Source organism: Corvus kubaryi, unplaced genomic scaffold (genome assembly GCF_017639235.1).
Source record: "Corvus kubaryi isolate FWS band 111438036 unplaced genomic scaffold, C.kubaryi_AGA036_p1.0 37352, whole genome shotgun sequence".
Taxonomy (NCBI): Eukaryota; Metazoa; Chordata; class Aves; order Passeriformes; family Corvidae; genus Corvus; species Corvus kubaryi.
In genome coordinates, this window is record NW_024581114.1 from 1,473,953 (window position 1) to 1,496,108 (window position 22,156).

General features: G+C 39.7%; 1 protein-coding gene and 1 long non-coding RNA gene across 6 annotated transcripts in view; one reads left to right on the forward strand and one right to left on the reverse strand.

The window, feature by feature from the left end:
* Positions 1–21,593, reverse strand: part of PRKCZ (protein kinase C zeta) — a 41,097-nt gene extending 19,504 nt beyond the window's left edge. Inside the window, exons 1-6 of one of the 5 annotated variants that reach the window (XM_042032010.1) lie at positions 21,308–21,593; positions 20,338–20,538; positions 16,556–16,677; positions 14,589–14,678; positions 14,158–14,208; positions 1,544–1,629 (exon numbers count right to left, since the gene is read on the reverse strand). In XM_042032010.1, coding sequence (XP_041887944.1) covers positions 1,544–1,629; positions 14,158–14,208; positions 14,589–14,678; positions 16,556–16,677; positions 20,338–20,408 — 420 coding nt within the window. In that variant the 5' untranslated portion in view covers positions 20,409–20,538; positions 21,308–21,593. Of the gene's footprint in view, positions 1–1,543; positions 1,630–1,746; positions 1,827–1,863; positions 1,956–10,425; positions 10,682–14,157; positions 14,209–14,588; positions 14,679–16,555; positions 16,678–20,337; positions 20,543–21,307 lie in introns of those variants that run through there. The other 4 variants (XM_042032009.1, XM_042032011.1, XM_042032014.1 and 1 more) reach the window with 4 other exon arrangements.
* Positions 21,428–22,156, forward strand: part of LOC121666467 — a 12,824-nt gene continuing 12,095 nt past the window's right edge. Inside the window, exon 1 of the long non-coding RNA XR_006016669.1 lies at positions 21,428–21,513. This is a non-coding gene — a long non-coding RNA (uncharacterized LOC121666467). The remainder of the gene's footprint in view (positions 21,514–22,156) is intronic.

The window sequence follows — 22,156 nt, forward strand, 5'->3', positions numbered from 1 at the left end:
TCCAAAATTCCTGGCCCATCAGGCTTCCTTCAGTGCCCTGTTATAGGTTTTGCAGCAGTAGTATTAAGACTAAATAAAATCTGTCAGGCGCTGGAAGCAGGGACAGGTCCCAGATTCCATCAGAAATCCAGGTAACCCTTTCATACCTCTCCAAAACACATGCAGTCAAAGCCATATCAAAGAGCTGACCTTTATGTTATGTTCAACAAGATTAAAGTTTAAATTTTTGCATGTGTTCATTTATCTGAATGATCTGAAAAACTTGCAAAAGGTTACTTTGAAGTAGGAATGAATTCTTAAGGCAGTACTCCAGTCTTAAAAATTCAATCAACACTAAAATCCGGTATCAAATTCAGTAATACAGATATGACCATAATTTCTCATTAATTTATCCATTTTAATGTCACATTTTACAGTTTATGTCAACCTGCTTACTAACTTCAGTTGGATGTGGTTTGTGTTCTGGCTTTGTATGATGTCATTTGTATGCAGGTATAAAAGCAGCCTTGTTTAGGATTGTGACATCCTAATGTGGGCATCCTAATAAGGTATCAAAATCTCTCTGTGTATATTCACTATTCACCTCATTGCAATTAAAACATCATTATTTAGAATATTATGGACTATTAATGTGGCAGTATGCATTCACAGGGTTTCAAAGAAATATGTTTTAACTACGTAACAAATAAACACAAAAATACACTTTTATACTATAAATTCTAAAATTGAGCTGGTATAGCATATTATACAAATCCATATGGTAATTCACAAATATGACATTTTTAATATATTTAGTGATAAAATGCTGAGTTTTAAGAGGCTTTTCCCTCTTTCAGTGCATTTTTGGGGTGAGGAATTCTAGGAAAAAATGCTAAATTCCATTTTTAGAAAAAGTGTCCCTGCTGAATGAAAGAGTTAACTCTTCTGAGGGCACTCAGTTTTGTGTGGAATTCCCCCAAGTACATTTGTATATATGCTGCAATACTTAGGCATAATGGGATAAGTGAAGGAGGTGTCTCAGCCTTAAAGCCACATTCACTTGCTTATGTGGATTAAACCAGACTCTCAAAATGCAGCTGTATTTTAGCTCAATAAAAAAAATCTTCTTAAAATTCTTTGATTGTGTAGTACCCCAGATTCTAAACACTTAAAGCTCACATCAGCAGCTGTAACTTTTAAGGATGGCAAACTGTTCTGAAGGCAAAAGATTTTGCTAACAAGCAATCAAAAAAATCACAGAAGGAGTGGAGAAGGGAGAAGCTGCTCCAAGGAGGTATCAGCTTAAATAGTCACAAACCCAGTTTTTTAGAGACTTTAAAAATAAATAATTTCCACCAATCCTGTATTAACTCAAATTAAAACACTGCCAAGTTTTTCCTGATCGTTATGACTCGAATAACACTGCAGAGACCGAAATGACACATCAACAAGCATCCTGCTTTTCCTTTCTTTCCAACACTCCAGCACAGAAAAAGCACAGACTGAGCCAAACAATGAGCACAGAACATGAGCAAACCCCAACGTTTCATGCAACAGTACTCACTCTGTTAAAACGTTTGGCTTGAAACAAATGTCCATTCACTCGGTACAGCTTCCTCCATCTTCGGGCTCCCCGGCGGTAGATGGATTCTAGGGAAGAAACCAGAAAGGTGTAAAGCAGCAGCATGGCAGCCCAGCAGCACCACACACAGCAGGGTAAGCAAGTTGTGATTCAGAACAATCTTGCTTTCCTAAATATCAATGCACAGCCACAATCCCTGGGGATTTGGATTTTTTTTAAGGCGGCCGTGAGTGACGGCTGGGGCAGGATGTGCTTTCACCACTGCCTCTCCCTTGCCTCCAGCCCTGTCTCTTTTCCCTCACATGATCATAATCCCGTTACAATTCCGTGCCTGCTCCGGCTCAGGTGAGAGGGACAGAGCTGTTAAAGGAACAGCTCCCTCGGGGAAATGGCGCTGCTGCTCTCGCCCTGTCACCTTCCATGGACATGCACAAAGGATGTCTGGTACCGATAGCGTGAGACGTGTTTGGTACTGATAACACCTCACACATGCAACAGTGAACATGTTAGAAGTCTCAAGAGTTACATTATTTGACTTCATTTTTACCTTAACAGTAAACATTACCCAAAATATTTCTTCTGTTTGGGCAGTTCAAGTGCAGGTCCACAATTATTTTTAATATATTCTAAACATAACAAGAAATCATTTAAATCTGTTTAAGCCAAACCCAGCATGTACTCCAAGTTACTTTTGTTGTCGCTGTATACATACAGATGAGCAGTTTCTGCGTGACTGGCTAATTAGAGTTTTATATTTAATACTAAATGTTGTGCCACAGGGGTCCCTTTTAGAGTTGCTCACAGGTGTAAGGGTGACACAGCCAAGCCCTGCACACAACCAGCGTCAGCAGCCTCCCACAGCTGATACAGGTGGACACTGTGGGGTACAGGGAGGTATAAAGACTCTGACAGACCTATTTATAATTGACACTTTGTCAGAATGAAGCAGACTGTACATTTATAATCCTCAGAAATTAATGCAAAGCATCTTACATTTTCATCTTTAATGTTACTTTCAAGTTTCAAACATCCACACTTTATCAAAGAGGAAGATTTTTTAATAGAAAAGCACACAGGTATTTTCTGTGTCAAATGATAATGCAAGTGGTAAAAAGTTTCTTTGTCAAGAAATTATTTTAACTTTATATTGAGCAAGCCAAAACTCACAGGCTACTGACACGCAATGTGTGAACACTGGCTGCAATACTGGGTCTGATTTTAGACACTCTACTTTTGTCCTTCCAAAGGAAGCATTGAAGTTTCTGTGATTCCACATATCTACAGTGCCAAATCCCCAAACATTCATACCTACTCTATTTGCATGTGCAAATGTTTACTGTGCAAGCATTTGAAACAGATACCGCACTATTACACTAATTGTTAACAATTTGGAAAAAGAAAACCCACCAGCTTCTCAAAGCAGCTAAAAGACTGCACACCAAAAGTGGCAAAGATACAGTTTCTAGAACAGAGGTGTAGGCTGGATATGGTCATTTGACTCAAACACCAATTCAAAATCTGACAAATATCAACTTTAAAGCAAACTTTTCTTGCAAAGAAAATTGAAATGAGAACCTGGCAAAATGACAGCAAAGTTTTTAACTAAAATATGCTCAAACACAAACACCAATGAAGAACCCTTCCACCATTTCTAGGGTGACTTTTCACCAAGAGGAAAAAATCTCCACAAGGATTTTTTTTTCCAAAATAGTTAATTAATTCATGAGACAAAGCACCATATGGAGACAACATAATACATCTGTGATCTGAACATTAGCTTATCACTGACATGAGGAATATTAAGTGAATGATAAGTTAACGAGCAGCTTGCACTGATGAAGTCTGTAAATAGAGGAGCAAGTCACCTCCCTAATTAATGATAAATATTAAATCAAAGGCGGGATTTTATATCACGTACTTGTGAAGCAACAGTCTAACAAAAACTGAGCTTAATATAGACTAACTTTAAAAAGTAGGAACCCCTACAATTTACCCCTGGGACTGCCAGTGGCTCAGCACAGGGGCTGAGGCAAATCAATTCCCTGGCTCCAAAAGGGGCCAAGGTAAAAAATGAGAAAACACCGATCCCTGCAAGACACACCTTTATAGCACACGTTCTATTATTATTACACATTAAGATTAAATTGCTATGACAGAATAAAACACTCTTGTTCACTGAGGATCCAAAACTGGGACAAGTGGCTGATACACCACACGGTTGGGCTGCCAGAGACCTCAACCCCTGGAAAACTGAGCAGGCAGGAACGTTATGGAAGGGGACATCCTACCCAGAAACTCTCCCAAGGAAAATGACAGGCTATAAAAAGCAGTTTGTGTTTTCAAGATCATTGTTATTTTGAAGCATTATCAGCTACAAGTCCTAACTAGAGCTCTACTAGATCAAAGAAACCACCTTGAACAATAATCAGATTCATAAAATGGCAGTAAGTGCATACCTTGAATTAAGAAACAATTTATTGTCAGTGTTGTGTGAACAAAGCTCTAATCTGACTTTGCATCTCATCCCTACACTTCACACGGCAAAATGAACCCAAACAAAATTTTCAGGTACATGTTTCTAGAGCACTTCAGAATAAAACAAGGAATGGATTCCATGATTCCTCATAACCAAAAACTAAAACAAATTTTTACAGGATTGATACCAGCTACCTAGAAAGAGGAATGCCACCACAAAAGTCTGACTACTTAATTACTGAGCTTAATTAAAAGGGCTACTTTTTCATTTATTTCACAGTACACACCAGTTAACTCATTAAGGAGTTTGAGTTGGCTGCTTTAGGCTGAAGGAGATGATCTATCCCTAATTAAACAAAGTAATCTTTTCTTGATGATTAATATTTAGCACAAGACATTGCCTAATGAAAAAAAAATCTTTTGAACCCTCATTTTGTATCTGAACAGGTTTAGAGAAAAAAAATCAAAATATATTTTAAGCTCTTAGCAGGGATAACAATTTTTAATTGGGGAACACAAATACATATTTTAAATACAATGAAGGTACAGAACTTTATCCACTTCCAAGATTGGAAAACTGAAAAAAAAAAAAACAAAAACACCACAGGCTTTTTCAGACTAAGAGTTCAAGGGAAATAAAAATACTCAAATCAAAATAAAATTAACCAGCTGCCTCTACCTAAAAAGCAGTGGGGAACAACTGGCTGTTGCTGCTGTGCAATTCTTCCCTCTGTTGTCAAACTGTGCAACTACATCACTAACAGTGATGCACAGGAAACCCTGGAAATAGATTTAATATTGCCTTTCCAATGACATTTTCTAGGGCTGGGTTGGGGTTATTTTCCTCATCTTTTAAAAAATATTGAAGAAAAAAGTTCTAAGGAACAACATGAACACACAAATAAAATTTAACTGTGGATATAAATGGACAAGCAACGTCCACTGTTCAGTGTTAATTCCAAATGAACTTATCTACAGAAGATACTCCCCAATTCCATAATGACGTCTGCAGAACTTCACAGAAAGGATGGGAACCTTGCCTCGAAAAATGCAACTTGGAAAAGAAGGGACAGATAGAAGAAGCACAATTATTTTCCAAATGACAACACAGTTGGTTTACACCAATGAGTGGCAGTAAGATGGCCACAAAAATTATTCCCTCTTCATCTGGATTTCCAAATGCAATTCCAAAGTCGGCTTTTACGCGATCCAATTCTAATGAAATCTGTTCCTATCCTGAGCACAGAGGTAATTTGCTATTGCTGCAAATCACTTCTCAGAGATTAATACAACTTGTTTACAGGCCAATTACCCGGCCTGCCAGCTGGACACTACCAGAATGCCCAGTTTTTGTTTTGTTCTTTTAATGTTGTGCTGAGCACACAAGTGAGCATTCTTTCAAAACCAACTCATGAATTACAAGGGGGAAATTGATACTGGCATTTCAGATAGACTGGACTTGATCAAGAAATTGCGTATCAAGGTAGAACACATTTTTGAGGACACTAAATTCCAAAGTACGCTTTGATAGTACATTGCCTGACATCTGTTATTTAATTTCCTACAAATAGTTACATTGAAACAATTTACATGCTTCAGAAAGCAATTTTAAGACATACATTGGATGTTATCTGGCCCTTCTTTTTATTATGAATAAGCTGCTATGTACAATTGAAGTTGGAAAATGAAAAGAGTATCCTTAACAAGATGGAGGTATTAAGTGCTTTGACCTCTTGCAGTTATTGCAAAATATTAAATGGCCAGAAGATAGCTTTTTAAAATTTAATTTAAGGCTGATTAGCACTTGGGAAACCATCTACCCATCCTTTTCTTTTCCAACAGACACTAAAATTAACTACAAAGTCAGAGCAACCTCTGTGAAGAAAAGGCACAGTTAAGACAGCAACAATGACTGAGGAAATGCAGGATCAGTGGAGAACCAACAAGGAAACAAATGTCCCACAGACCAGCACTATCTACCCAGCATTTATTGCAGCACAGCTGGGTGAATATCCCTCCCCACTGCCTTAGAAGGGGCAGCTGAGTCCCACACCTGCACTGCACACACACACACCCAGTGCTCCCTCATGCCTGAGCTCTTGGATGCTCACCTTCAAATCCTGCTGCCAAAATGGCTCCGTGGCACTGCAAGGTGACAAAGTCACATCTCCAAAGACAATGCCACAAATAAAACAGCACTAACAGCTCATTTAGAGCGAGTCTCTGACTCGTAAGTCTGTGATTTAATGTGCAATTTATCAGATGTACTTGAAAATAACAAAGTATACCAAGTGTTACTCAAGAAATCATCACTAAGTCCAGTCAGTGGCTGCAGCGACCATATCCTGGTTCTGAGCATTTCCGGGCACATCAGTGACCACAACTTGCTGATGTCCTTCCCTCCTCAGACTCTTGTGCTGACACATCTGCTGTTTGCAAGGCTGTCCCAGACACAGGATAAAATGCTGCTCTAATTTGAAAGAATGTTATGAAAGGGCCACAAGAGAGCTGGTGGTGGATCCTTGCTTCTGAAGGTGATTAACATTTTTGTTTAGGAAAGAAAAAAGGTTCATATTTTCCCTTTTCTAACTGGGCCCTCTAAGCAATTTTCAATTCACACACACCCCTTCCTGATGTGCAGTTGGCTCCTCTGGTTACAAAGACAGTGGTCACATGAACCCCAAAACCAAACTTGCATTGCATGGTTAATAGTAAGTCCAAAGGCTTCTTTTGATGATTGCATCATTTATTCTCCCAAAATAAAAATCACTTCCATTAAAATATTTACTACAATGAAAAGTGAATTTAATGTTCTATTAGCATCATTTAAAAGCTGCATTAAAATGTTTGATCAAGCTGAAAGAGTACTGAGCCAGTACTTATTTAAATGATTTAATTCTTTAATTTAGGTAACTTAGGACTGAAGTAGACCAAAATGAAGTTCTGAACATAATATGCAATCTGTAGCATCTGCATCCACTTTCAGACCACTGTTTTGTTCTTAAACAAACCTCTACTCTTAGTACATGCATGGAACAATACTTTCTATTATAAATAAAAGCCTGATAACAGAAAGTCTCTGTCTTGTATACACCCTGGAGTCACTGAAGAAAGCTACCAAAAAAGTCAGGATCAACCCAATGACATTTGCTGCAGGAATTTGGTTCTGCTGTATCTCATCAGCAGCCTGCATGATTTAAGACTTGCTGGGACCTGACAGCACACGTTTTCTAGAAAATTTTCATCCTTTGATAACATGTAATTCATATAATTGAAAGCGGGGAGAAGTCCAGTTCTCGTGACTGAGAGCAATCAGAAGGAACCAAATCCAGATTGTTCAAGTATCATCAGTTAAAACTTGGTCAGATCTAGTTTTCACCTAGTCCTATTTTTTTATCTTATAAAGCAAATTATGAAATGTCTATTGAAAAGGTCAAAGGAAAAACAAAAAGCTAACTACTGACAAATCACTGAGAAAACATTTTAGAAGACTTTGTTGTAAGAGTCCCATTTTCCCAGGGCTTCTTGTCCTTTAGAAAATGGTAAACTAATTTCTCTTATCCTATGCCAAACATGATTTTTAAATTAATTTTAGCATATTGCATCAATGTCTTTGTCTAAGTTGAAGTCCTGGTCTTCTCTCCTTGCATTGAAACATTCCACTGGCTGTGGCCTGTCCCGTACACCCAATTTCCCCCTCATTTCACAGTTACCTGGGCAATTCTACTTGTATTGCAAAGTGCTATTGCACATGAAGCTGATCATCACAGAACTACCAAAAGTTTCCAGAACACGTGCTTGGAATGAAACTGAAATGAAGGTTTGGTAACTTTTTATCAGAGTTGACAAAGTAAAGAACAGGGAGTCTTGTGCCAGTCACAGGGCTTCTGTACTGCTTTGCTGAAGAGCCCTAGATGAGAACCTAAATTATTGGAAGAAGCATAGAACAGCATTATTAGTAGTAGTAACTTACTGTAAAAGTAAAGGCCATACTAAAATCCTACAGTATTGCCTTCAAATAGTTTCTGGTTTCCTTTTAAACATGTCCCCAGCTGGCAATTCAAGGACAAGCCCTAACAGATGCAGAAGAAATAGCAATGGAACTCGAGTTACAAATGAGGCACTTTCTGGTCAATATTGAGAAGATCAGTTTGTCCTTTTTCCACTCCCCAAGGCAGCACCTTCCCCATGTGGTTTCAGGATGAACTGCACAGTCTGCTCACCCCTTCTCTCCCTGACTTATCAGGGCTCTCCTGTGCCTCTCCTGGGAGCCACCCTGTCAGCAAGCCTCAAGTCAGCTGCTTTTTGCTTTATTTACCACCCAGGTTTGTACTACTGCAAGCCCTCAGTGGCTACAACAACTGCTATCACAGTCTCCCAAGGTTTGCTCCTGGTGCTCTCCATTCCAAATGAGCAGCACCTGGAATCTCACACACACTCTGGTTTCTCACAGAGCAACTCCAAAATCCAGGAGATGAATGCTGAAGAGCCCATTTACCTGCCCTGCAGGCCTCTGCTGTTAATTCTGTGGCTCAGTTCAACATAAAAAACCATAACTTGCATAGAGCAACTAATTTCCAAAAGTATTACACAGAACCCAAGTATAATAATACATAATTAACTATGACCATATAAATGAGGAGGTTACATATTAAACAGCCCTTCCAAGCTACTGAAACACACAGGCCTAACTGAGGTTTAACAGGCCCACAGGTGTTCACTAATTCCAGCAAAACCAAAAAGCTTCATCACCTCCTTGCCCATTTGGTTACCCAAGTGCCAGAATATCAAGAGTGGATTTACCACCTTATAAGAAGATACAAGACATAACACAGGGAGAGGAACTAGACATTACATCAAAGAGAAGCTTTCTGAAACTAGCTGACATCCTTTCTGCATTTAATATACTACATTCTGAGTAACAGTTAGGAGAACGGGGAAGCGGAATAAATAAAAAAAGAACACAGATTATTTGCTATGACACCTTAAAAACAAGCCCAAGCATTCCTTAGTCCATTGTATTCTTAGGCTATAGTTTATAAATTGGAATACAAACATCTGCTAAGACACCCAGTACCTTTAAATAAGGGCAGATTTCAAATCCCACAATCAGACTTGTGCTTTATAATTTTACGCCTCAATTATAAAAAGGGAGGTCCAGCCCTTTATTCTTCACTGGACATTACATAGCTAAGAAAACTGTTGAAATTATTTTAGAATTAAAAATCATGAAATGATTATAAGCAAACCAGACCTTTAACTACAATTCTGTTCTCAGTAACTTATGCTGCCTCACAATCTGTCTCTTTTTCAAAGAAGTCACGTATGACACAAATGTGGTGCAGTTAAGACAGAGGAAGAGATTTCAGGTATTCTTGAGAAACTATGACACAGCTATTTTCAAATCCTAAACAAGAATATCTTACATTAAAATAGTACAGTCCCCCCCTCCCCCTCAGTTCAATTACTAAAAACCAGGAGAGGGTTACTAGCAGTTTCAAAATTGCCTAATTATCCAGTGCAATCCAATCTACGTCTTCAGAACAGTCTCTGTGGTGGCAATAGTTCCTTTCTTCATTGGGGGATTAAATTGGTTCACGTGCTCTGAATAACCTAATCACTGCTGCCAATACAGTAACAAATGAAGGGAAAAACCTGCCTTATGAGCTAGAAAAATATTTACAGGCCACACTACTCCAGCAAGAAGCCTTTTAGAGCTATTTCATAGTATCAGGCAGAACACAAAGCAAAATCAAATATCTATACCTAAAATAAAAAGCTCACGACAACAATTAGGTTACTAAGATACCTTTACTCGAGCCTATGATGAAATTTTCAAGAAAGATGGCTTGGGGGGAAAATGAAGCCCAAACACCTAATGCTAAAATACTGAGCAGATAAACAAAGAGCATAGGAGACATGCACAACACAGTGTAATCATTACCAAAAAACAAGGCAGCAAAATCAGCCAAAAATATTAGAGAATGAAAACTATCACACTAATGTCATAATTACTAAAACATTAAAAACATATTAATTCCTTTTTGTTAATTAATTTAAAGGTTTCCTAGTCTGCATTCTTCTATTTAATGAAGCCAACAGCAAAACAACCCTAAAATTTGCTGGCACTAGCTACCCAAATCCAACATGAATTTTAATATTAAATACACAGATCTATTTGTTAAGCAGAAGTGAACTAGCACAGTTTGTTCTGACAATATTAGAAACTAAGTACCCCTTAATTCAAAACAAGTATTTCACAATTTAAAAACAGCCATCTATAACAATCCACTAAGCAGAATTCAACAAATAGGCCTCAGAAAAGGATGCTCCTAAATGGTTAGTCTTTAGATCAGCAATCCTACAATAAACAGGCCCTGAGCACATACCGTCAGGGTTTTTGGGATACATTTCTTTCATTAATCTCCAATATTAGCGGCAGCAGCATCACTCACTCTTCCGTTCCTTTCCTCCTAAAATACATTCCCCAGGAGTCCTTTCAATGCAATTTTATCAGCATTTCCAGGAGGTCTCTCAGCCACATCCCTACGCACAGAGGCAGCGGCAATCTCTGCATTTGTAACAATCCATGGCTGCAAAGGAGGGTGGCAGGCACAGCGACTGTACCATAACCAAAATGCTGAGTTCTCTTCTCTCCTGCAGCACACGTACACACAGCCCGCGTCAGTGCCCGCCGCTCACAACAGCAACCACAATGATGACACAAAATCTACAGAAAAAGCATGCATTACTCACTGGGTTTTATTCTTTAGCCTCTTCAGCATGTAATTCTTTACAATGTAGTAGGTATGAAATGAAACATTTTCTCTTTATTCCACAGATGCCGCTGTGTGAATACCATTAGACACCAAGGACAATAGGCAGGATCAGCTCGAACATTAAGAGCAAATATTTAATGGAAGACTGGTTACTCCCGTCTCTCCCTTTCACATCTCTGCCTCATGTATCCAGGCACGGGTGGTACTGGCTCCCTTGAGAGGCTGTAGCTAGCAGCTGAGGCACAACTAAAACATGGCATGGATGTCAAGGAGCTGATGTCACCAAAACAAGTATTTCTCTGATAAACCCGGCAATTCCGTCAGGGAAGTCCTGCAAATCGATGGAAATTGTTCAGCTGGACGTGCTGTGTTACACAATGCACTGCAGCACCAAGAGTGATAAATCAGATCAAGATCTGTCAGCATAAATAAGCTGAGACTTCAATAACTAAGTTATAAAACTGCCAATCAGCTGCTGGGATCCACACACACTATCAGGAGCGCTGGCACTTCGGGGCACAGGAGAGAACACACCAAACACCTCTGAAACAACCTTGTTTCATTCAATTCTGAAAGAACAGCTCATCTACTGAAAAAATAAAAGTTAAATGCAAGACTGGTCTAGAAGTCTGCCATCTTTATCAGGAAACACCGATCAAGCACCCAAGGCTCCAGTCCAGCAGATGCTGGGAACGCCTCCGAGAGGTCACATTCAGTGTCTGGGAAGGGATGGGAGATGTTTCAGCCATGCTGTCAGCTCAGCCATACAGCAGCACTGCCAGCACAGGTTAGCTCAGGGAAAAGGGGCTGTTTGTACACCACAGCTGTGCACCTACGCTGGGAGCTGGGGCTGGCTCCAACAAAAAGCACAGAAATTCTGGAGCAAAGGAATACAGAGACAATACAAGTGCAGATGCTGGAGACTGCATATTTTGTCTCAGACAGCACCACATCAATATAAGAACAAAGGTTCTTCAAGCACAGAAATAACTTTCCTTAAGTCATGCAAAAAGAATTGAAATATTAGTTATGTGGTTTATTTCATTACTGGATTACAGGCTCTTATTTCAAGCTTTGCTGGCTGGTACAATCTCAAGACCATATCAATTTAACAAAGGTGAGGATAGATAGCAACTCTACCATTAAATTTCAACATAAATGCAAACCCTTCAGTCTGTATTCCTCCACTCTTCTTCCAAAGTATTATTGTTCTGAAGGAGCTGGAAAGAAAAACCCCACAATCCTACAGAAATACAGATTTGCACTTCAGAAGATCACAAACTATTGGAAAGAGCCACTCCATGACCTAACATGGACACATCTGAGCAATAGATTGGAAATGCAATTATTTCACAATTGAATAGTTTTATTTAAAAGCTCCATTTCAAACTGTCTGTAGTTCTGCAACAAACCAGCAATCCACACTTAGAACTGCTAATTTAAGTAGAAGCTCATTTTGGATAGACCAACTAGTTCACTGTTTATTTGTCTCTGGAAAAAACCTGAGGCAAACTCATAAGCTCCTTTACAGTGCAAACATGATGCTCCAGAAAACATATACATAAATTACATAACATTCTCACTTTTAAAAGGATTTTCTATGAACATAACTACAGCGTAAAGACACAAAATAAGAATTTGAAATATGATTAATAAATTCTGAAGCAAGGACAATATTTCAATCCTGACAAAATAAACAGTCCCTTAAATCAACTGTCTCACCAATACCAGTAACACTTCCATACAGTCCAAGCGCAGTGCAGATGTTTGTCGTGGGCCTTTGGCTAACAAGCAACAGTACTGAATGTATTAGTCTATGCTAAGTTACCATTTAAATACAATTTAACAGCTCTACTGCAAAAAAAAGTTATACCTAGGCCACAAGACCCAATTTCCATGCAGACCTCACAGATGCAGAGAGGTAATGTGCATCAAATTAATTCATGAACCCATGAGAAACCTGACCAGAGATCCCTTATCAAGCACACCCAACTAAACAGGCTTTTTAAACAATCTGAGTGTGATTCAACGTGACCTGTAAAACCATATAGGGAGAAATACCCTACAGACACAATAACCAGGTCATCTGAGCCACACTCAGCTGTGCTTTCTGTAGTTCGTCTCGTGGCTTGAGAGAACTAAAACTTCTAACAAATTAACACAAAAAACTTTCCTACTAGAATATCTACCCTTTTAATGAGTTCATTAAATTAAATGTCTCAGGGATAATTTTTTTAACTCTTCTAATCAGAGTAGAAGACAGTCTTTATCTGTTGTCCTTGTTCAGCAAATTACAGAAAATAATGTTGCACATTTACTTTTTTTTTCCCTTTCTAAAAGACAATTTTAATAACCTAGTCAACACAACAGCTTACCTGAGTTTCACATTTAACCTTTCATCTACTGTAGTTTAAATGTAGAAAATCATATTTGAACTTTAATTTTTTGGTATTTGTTTCACCTCTCTCCATCTTCATAGAAGTTCTCAATAGAGCAATTACTAGTATATTAGTATTATTTCTCTGATTAAAAATATTATTCACAACTATTATCACTGCACTACTCATCTTTAGCCAGTCTGTGTCAGTGTAAATCCTGATCAACTTTTCTCCTAGTATTCATTACTTGCTTTTATCAGCAATTAATTTTATCTCCTCTAATATTTCTCAAAGAGAAGAGCAAAGGTCCTCGAAATTCTTCAGTCAGGTTTTCTTTATACTCCTGTGAGCAGCCAAGCATCATCTGGTACCTTTGGCACCCAATTATTCCCATTCTTTTCCTTAACATTTACCAAGATATGAACTAATGTCCTGATGCCATCCCTCTGTAATGAAAACTGACTATACAGCTATTTAATCCTTTTATCCCTGTGCAGTTCAGGCCATTGAAATACACGTAAACCATATCAATTATGTGTCCTTCCTCTGGGGGTTTATCTACCTCTCACAGGATTATTTTTATAGAGATTAATAACCTTTTTATTAAAATGGCTGTATCTCCCTCTTCAGTACATCATTTCTTTTCCCTCAAAGTTACAAAGCCAAAAGAACCACAAAAAAAGCAAAGGCCTACGTTATATGCATCTAAAATCCTGTTGTCTCTTCCTCCCAATATATCAACTACAAAAACCAGCATTAATCCTCAGAAACATGAAAACACTGCTCCAACATTGATTTATGCAATGTCTCTGTTGACAAAATGTAAAATATTTTGCATTATTTTAAGAAAAAACCCCAGATATACACGCATGTAGCACCAGATTATGAAAATCTTTTAATTTATTTCTTTTCCATGTAACCAAAAAGAAATTTAGCTAGAATTTGATAACATTTTAGTACTCACGATCTTCTCCTGGACAAGGCATGCCGGGTTTCTCTGGAGTACTTGGGAAAACTAAAACAAAAACATTAGATTTTTAAGATAAAAGATTCTCAGTAGTACTTTTTCCTTAATTCTTGAATATATTTACACACAGACAGTTTTTGGAAGCCTTTAAATAATTCTACATGAGAAATGATGCAATCATAATTTGGTTCCAGACTGGCAGGAGCTTATACTAGAGCAAAGCATTAACAAATCTGTGCAGTGCAGAACTCAAAGCCTCCTGCACAGTTTCAGCTCTGGGCTCCAGTTCCTTCTTCAGCATCAAACTACAGGGCAGCAGCTACACAAAGAAGGATACTTGACAGGCAAGGGAGTCACTCCAACCTCACACTTAAGCAGCTGTTGGGATTATCAGACACACAGCGGTTCCTGAACTGTGCAATACTTGCCATGAATAATCAGCCCTTCGCCTCTGTTCTGACAATACAAACGGAAGGCTTCCTCCAGCTCCATCTGAGATGAGATGGTACAGGGGTCACCTAACAAAAAAAAGCAACACACAGGCAAATTTACCACTGAAGAATTCAGTGGAGAATTTCAACCAGTAAAAAATGTACCAGCTTCAAGTATTGCCTTTCTTTCAACCACTTGATATTAAGTGGGCATTTTGATCAAAGCCAAAATGGAGCAACACAATTATTCCTTCCAATTTTACCAAAATTGAGTAGACAGAACTATCCTATAGGATAACAAAAAAATAAGTGAATAGATATGCTTAAAGATCCCCCCCATTTTCTTGTTGTCTGCTTGCAGTCACATTATCAGCATTACCTTGGAAGGGTTATTTTTGTTAAAACTGGATAATTAATCCATAAATCCACTTAACCAGACACACGTAAAGTACAGTACGTCACCATGCACTGAGAGCACGCAAAGAAGCAAGGGTGTCACTCTGAACCCCTGTCCCCTTGTGGAACAGCCACCTTCCTGCAGCACACCTTGGGTGACACGTGACCTTATGATATCCAGGCCAAGTGATGACACCAGTGTCAAGCCACATATTAAACTTTAATTTCTTATTTTCAAAAAACGTTCTCCTTTTGTAAAAAGATGAATCCAGGGCCCAGCTATCCCTGTTTGAAGGCCACTGCTGTTGATGACTTATAAATGCAGCAATAATACAACATGAAAGACAAAATAATTATTTGTACTGCAAATCAACAATCCATATTCCTAATAAGTTTATGGGATTTTATCATGAGTGAGCTATTCATAGTTCAAACCTTTTGGATCTTGTCAAAAACAAAGATACACTATAAAAGCCCAACAGAAAATCTATTTTCTTCATCTGTTGGTACGTTTTGTTTATTCATTAAGCCATCGGCAATTGTTTGCTTTTAGTTAGTTCAAAGAGAACATCTGTTTGTGCAATCAGTCCAATGAACTTAAATTCCATGTGGCAGTAAGTGGAAACACTCAAATGCAGAAATAGGATAACTCACAAAACCCGGGAGGATTGAGGACAGCCAACACAGCAGATTGGCTGAAACTTAACAGCTCAGACCCAGGAATCAGAAAAAGGTTGTACAGGTATGCATTTAACCAATGCATTTCCAAGAGGAAAACAGTAGAATGCAGAATAAATAAATTTGTTGTTTTAGTTTAAGTAAGCTTCAAAAAGCCAATGCAAAAGAGAGCCCAACCAAGAAACACTTAACAGGACTCATGTCTTAGAATCCTCCAACTCGAAACTCATGGGGTTTTCTTCTTCCCTGCAATAATCTTCCTTTATTAGCAGGCATGCAGTTCAACCTGCTAAGCACCAGCAATGTAATTATCTTCCATGTCCTTCTGATCAGGTTACTTTTTATTACACCACCATTAAACTGAGGTTGGTACAGTTGCCTCTGTCCTTCTTGGTATTCAAAAGATAAAGAGTAAAATTTAAAAATCTTAATACTACTCCTTGGTGTCTTAAAAAGGGCTGAGTCTTCTTTGACTACCAGCTACCTCCTTCCAAGGTCATTACTTTGAAATTCCATTCACTCAAACAACACTATCAGCTAAGAGAGCTATTAGAAAAACCAAAACACACCATTACAAATATTGGCCAAACCAGTTTAGTATTTGCCCACCTTTCTGCGCTCAGTTCTAGTTCTGCAGCCATGGCTTTGACATGCTGCAGAGGGGTTGTACAAAGCCTCATTTCTACAGAAGTGAATTCAAGTGCTACTGCAACCAACCCTGATGTCTTGAGTCTCATTTCTCCAAGCTTCCTGCTCTATGACAGTTCTGTAGCTAGGTACTTAGAAACAAAAAAACTCCACAGTGTGACATTTGTTTATACAAGTTCCTCAATGCCCCTTCTCTGTACCACAGTGAACAACAAATCCTAAGAAGTATTTTAGTCCAATACCTTCATCATCAATCCACTTGAGGGTAATTGGCTGTTCCTGTTGCAAGTTACACATCTCATGCACTTCATCACAAAGTTCAGCATAGCTCATTGATGCATCCAAATTTGTTATCAGGATGTCCCTGCAGAAGATGAAAACATCAGGTTTTATCAGAAAACACCTGCACATTCCATGCATATACTTGGTTCCATCTATGGACACAAAGCTGCGGAATCATACAGAATGAGCACTCCTCATAGAAAATGCTCCCACTGTACCAGCAGGATTACATGCCACAGTGCTTAAGTTAAATACTTCAGTATGGAGGAAATAAATGTGTTAATTACCCATCTTTAATGCGTGTTTACTTGGGTGAGCCAAGCTCCCTTATTATAATTATCAGTGTCTGAAGCGTGGTTAAAAAACAAACCAGAAGCTTTCATAATAATTAAATGTTTTTTATCCAGGTACTTCTTCCATCAGAAGATAAATAAAGTCTCAATTATTGGAAAATCCTTTTAAACTGTAGGCTTTTCCTCACATCCTCTCTATTGTTAGAGATGAAGCTTTGATTGGGTGAATTCTTAAAAGATGTAATTACAGGAAAATTCAGATAAAAATCTTACTCAAATTCTGCATCTTGCACTCTACCTTTGTAGTGTTTAGAGAACATGACCCCAAAACTGAACTCTCTATGTAAACTATACATTATCTCAGAAATTTGTGACAATAACTTTTGATATAATGAGAGTCCACAAGTCCTGTCAAAGCAGGTCAAATATTGAAGAAAGGAAAAAAGATTACACAAAACAAAATCTGATAATACAAACAAGAATTTCTACTATTTAAAAATATTTTTCAAATAACTGACTCTGGGAAATCAACTAATAAACAAGTGCAAAAAGAAACAGGAGATGAACTTAAGTCATTTCACTGCCTTCAAAACCTTCCAGAGGATAATTAGAAAGCAGTTTTGTAGTTAATGGCTACTGGCATGTATAATTCTTTCCCCTCTTAGTTTAGCCTAGCAAACATATCAGGAGTTGTCCAATATGACTGAGATAATTTTCCTATTTCCATACTGTGGGGCAAGTCATTTTAGAAAAAATGTTATACAACATATTCTGCCTACTTGTGTTTTTCAGCCAGCAGTTGAATCCTACTACACTAAAATAAGAAACTTGAATTCTACAACTTACATTTTAAATTATATGCATTAATGCATTGCCATTTTGCCTTTGCTGAGAAAAATTACTATAAGCAAAGCTCTAAAACAGTCATCTTAAAGAACTGCACTGTTTCAAATTCAGATTAAAAGCACTGCTACCTGTTCAAGTGTATCTTTAATTTACACTTCGTAAAGCTCTCAAAGAACAGCAGCTTAATAATTCTTCATAACAGCAATAGCAAAAGAAGTATGTATGCTACCTGCTAACCTGTAAATCCATATCATCCACAACACTGAGAGCTGCCAGGTGAGGTTGAGTTTAAGAACATTTCCCTGTCAAAGAAGTCATGTTTTATGCATTTATAAACGTTAGAGACCAAACTAGTTCTCACAGCAATGTTTGAGGGCTGGTGCAATGCCTTGCCCCAAGACAAGGTCACCAACAAACACAGCTCGTTATTTAATGCATGCCACCATGAGCCACTCATGAAATCAAGCAGCTGTAGATCTGAAGTCACGGACAATCACGCTTTCACAAGTATCTACATAATATTCAAGGACTGAAAATACACTGTAAGACAACATTCTAACTATGCACACTACAAACTCCAAATACAGCCAGAAACTACTAATCAACCTTGAATTGTTAAAATTATTATAACAGACGTCATTCTACAGGTAAATTAACGAACCTCATAGCCATGATGCCCACGTTCCTTTGAGATTTACTGTATTTAATCTTAACCTCTCTGCAGCCACATCAGGCAATCAGGGCACAGGGAAGTGAAAGCCATTCCTTGTTTAACACTAAATAATCCCACGGCATGCTTTTTAAAAAAAAAATACTTGAAACTGGACACTACAGAGTACTATGAAGAGCTAATGACCAGTAAGTTCTGTATGAGCAGCTACAGCAAGAAAAGTCATTCCCATTGACAGATCAAACATGTCACCACTTAGAACCAAGATAACACACAGCAAACCAGGCTGCACCACTGCTCTGTTTCAGTGATTTCAAGTAACCAGGTATAAACTAGAGAGGCAACTTGTGTAATTCTTGTTTCACTATTGCAGTTACTTAGTTTTCTTTTGTAATCTACTGGCAGTTCTTTCCACTGTGCTATGTTAGGAACTCCGTCACACCCAGAAACAGAAATACCTGAGATACTGCGCCTCCAGAGATACACTCAACATTCACATGTTTCAAACTTCCTCATGCTCAGATTTCTAACTGAGATTACAATATGGCATCTGTACTATTATTTTAATTTTAGCAGCTACTTGAACAGGTTTGTCCCAAATTCTGAAGTTGCCCAGCATCAATGATTTCCTGAAGTCTGTCAAACTTGTTCAAAAGCTGAGCGTAGTACTGCAATGGAGATACTGAGATGATCAGTTATAGAGGCTCTAACGCTAAAAAGAGTCAGTTTTAACTCACACAGTTTGATCAGCAGAACAAAAACAAAATTCATAGAGCTTGGAACTCTTGTTTGTAAATTGACTTCTACAGACTTCACAGCTAATGCAAAAGACTGAATGTAGTGTTGCAGGAAAAACTACAGTAGTTTATTGTAAAACATGGTAATAATTACTTGACTTCTAACATTGACACAATTATTATCACCTCCCCCAATTCTGCACAGACAAGTTCCACAGACACACTCCTTTCACTTTATATCAGCATTACCTGCCAGCAAGGCACCCCAAATTATTTACACCCAGTTCTACTGGTGTTTATAGTGCCTTCCCTTAAACAGCTGAGGCAGCTCTCCTACTGCATTACCACATTAATTCAATTGCTCTAGAATTCTAAACTCAGGACCTCAAAGTACACGGCATTGATAAGCAGATGAGTTTAAAAAGCAAGCATTTTGTTTTCAATAAAATTTGTGAAGTGACTTTCATAACTACATTCAAAACAGCATTTTTCTACACCATAATGTAAGAACAATCACAGTAGTAGCTACATTTACTTATTTAGCAGTAAAACTTCAGAAAAGATCACTCAAGTCACTTTTTAAATGCCAACAACTTCAGTCTAAATACTTCCAATCGAGTTTAAGGATCTACTTGGGCCAAATATTTAACTCCTCAAATGCCTTAAACTCAGGCCTTGAAGGAAGACAGGAGAAACCAAAGCAACATTATTTTACAAGGTGCTCAGAATGGCAAACCAATTAGATTCAACATACCTGAAAATTCAGATTTCATGTTGCCGCAATAAAACCTTCCTGTTTCTACTGACAACTGAGTGAAGTCATAAAGGTCCATGACATTTTGATTATAGACAGGATAAAATGTAATAACTGCATCTGGATGCAGGAGATGGACCTAGATCTGGCTGTGACCATGGGAATCAATAATCCATCAACCCATAGTAACTGTGGGCTGTCAGTTACGCGCATTTTCTCCCCTTTTGAGAAAAGTATAAATTAACTCTTCTTCTTGATCAGCATGCTGCAGGAGTCTGACTGGTATTTTAATAGCTCAGAAGTTTACCTGCCTGATCTGACATTAATTACAAATCCACCAAAGCCCTGGTTACTCTATCACTAGGTCAGACCATAAACTCCGGCTCAATATGCTTCAAAAATAGACAGGTCACAACACAGAGGAAAGGACACACTGACTTACCCACTGTAGTGTGTTTTTACTCTGATGAAGTCTTTGTTCAGATCAATTTTTGAGCCCATTCTGCTAGGCATGGTCTGTATTTAGCAGCTAAATAAAATTAGAAGTATGCAGAAATAAGTTGATTCAAGACAGATAACAGATTCTGAAGTGAAGAGTTGCACATGTGAAAAGTGTTTCTGCTCCAGATGATTCTCAATCCAGCTGCCTCAATAAAAAAAACAGAATATTGATGCATATACACACACTGCTAAACAAATGAGTTGTGTCAAATTTTAGAAAGACAAATAGCTTTACATGGAACAGCAAAAAATCAATAGGAAAATGTGTAAGACCATTGACCTGCACAGAAACTAAATAAGATTGGTTAAAAATACCCTGTCCAATTTAGCTTTACAGAAATATCCCAAGCATTTGAGAATGTTTTCTTAAAAAATCATCCAACAGCTCCCTCTTGGCTGAAAATACTCCACTGAAGTTTTTACTTATTCATCAACACAGCATCTTACTCCTTTCTCCTAAAGGATCGAGTAACTAAAAATAGTTTTTATGTATATAAAACACTACAGTCAATTACTATCGGTTACACATTTACCCAAGAGAAGCAGAAGAGGAACTCCACGAGGCAATTTAGCATACCTTTATGATTGGAGGCTGACAAACATCCTGTTTATTCCAAATTACCACCTCACATATGAACGCGTGTATCCAGACACCTCCCTAACCCCGCTGTCCGGGCAAGCCGGACCACAAGTACCGAGGCAGCGGAGACCCCAGAACTCTCGACCCGACCCTTCCGGGGGGCTCAGGGAAACACGCGGCCCCTCCGGCTCACCCGGGGTCCCCCCTCAGTCCCGGCCTGCGGGGAGCGGCCGGGACGCGACACCGTCACTCGGGACGAGGTGGCGACGGCACTTCCCCGGACGGAGCGGGCTCTGCCCAGCCTCCCCACCGGGACCGTCCGGACTCCTACCTGCTCCGACCGCGGCCCCACTCCACAGAGCGGGGCCCCGCGGCGACCAGGGGCCGCTCTCTGCGCCGTGCTCGGCTACACCTCCGCGGCCTCAAGTTGCTCAAAGTCCCGCAAGGAAGTTTCGCAGCGGACTTTGCCTCGCTGCCGGCGGTGCCCTGGCGAGGAGCAGCGACAGCAGGCGGCGGAAGAGCCGCGGTGTCCCTCAGGTACCCCCTCAAGTCCCGCCTCAGGTGCCCCTGGCGCCCCTCAGCCGCTGTCCCGGCTCAGCGCCCCGCGCCCGCGGCAACATGGCGGCCTGAGGGCGGGAGCCGCAGCCAATGGGGAGCCAATCCGCACCCGGATCCCGCCCACCCGCCGCCAATCGCAGCGCGGAAACCGTTACCTGGGGAGCCGGAGCGTCCCGGCCAACCAGAGCGAGCGGGGGGGCGGCGGGGAACACCTGCAGCCAATGGGAGCGCGGCGCGGCGGGGAGGGGCGGCTGAGGCAGCGGGGAGGGGCGCAGGTGTGACGGGACAGTGCTGAGGGGACAGTGCTGAGGCGACAGGTGTGAGGGGACAGTGCTGAGGGGACAGGTGTGAGGGGACAGTGCTGAGGGGACAGTGCTGAGGGGACAGTGCTGAGGCGACAGGTGTGAGGGGAGAGTGCTGAGGGGAGAGTGCTGAGGGGACAGTGCTGAGGGGACAGTGCTGAGGCGACAGGTGTGAGGGGAGAGTGCTGAGGGGACAGTGCTGAGGGGACAGTGCTGAGGCGACAGGTGTGAGGGGACAGTGCTGAGGCGACAGGTGTGAGGGGAGAGTGCTGAGGGGAGAGTGCTGAGGGGACAGGTGTGAGGGGAGAGTGCTGAGGGGA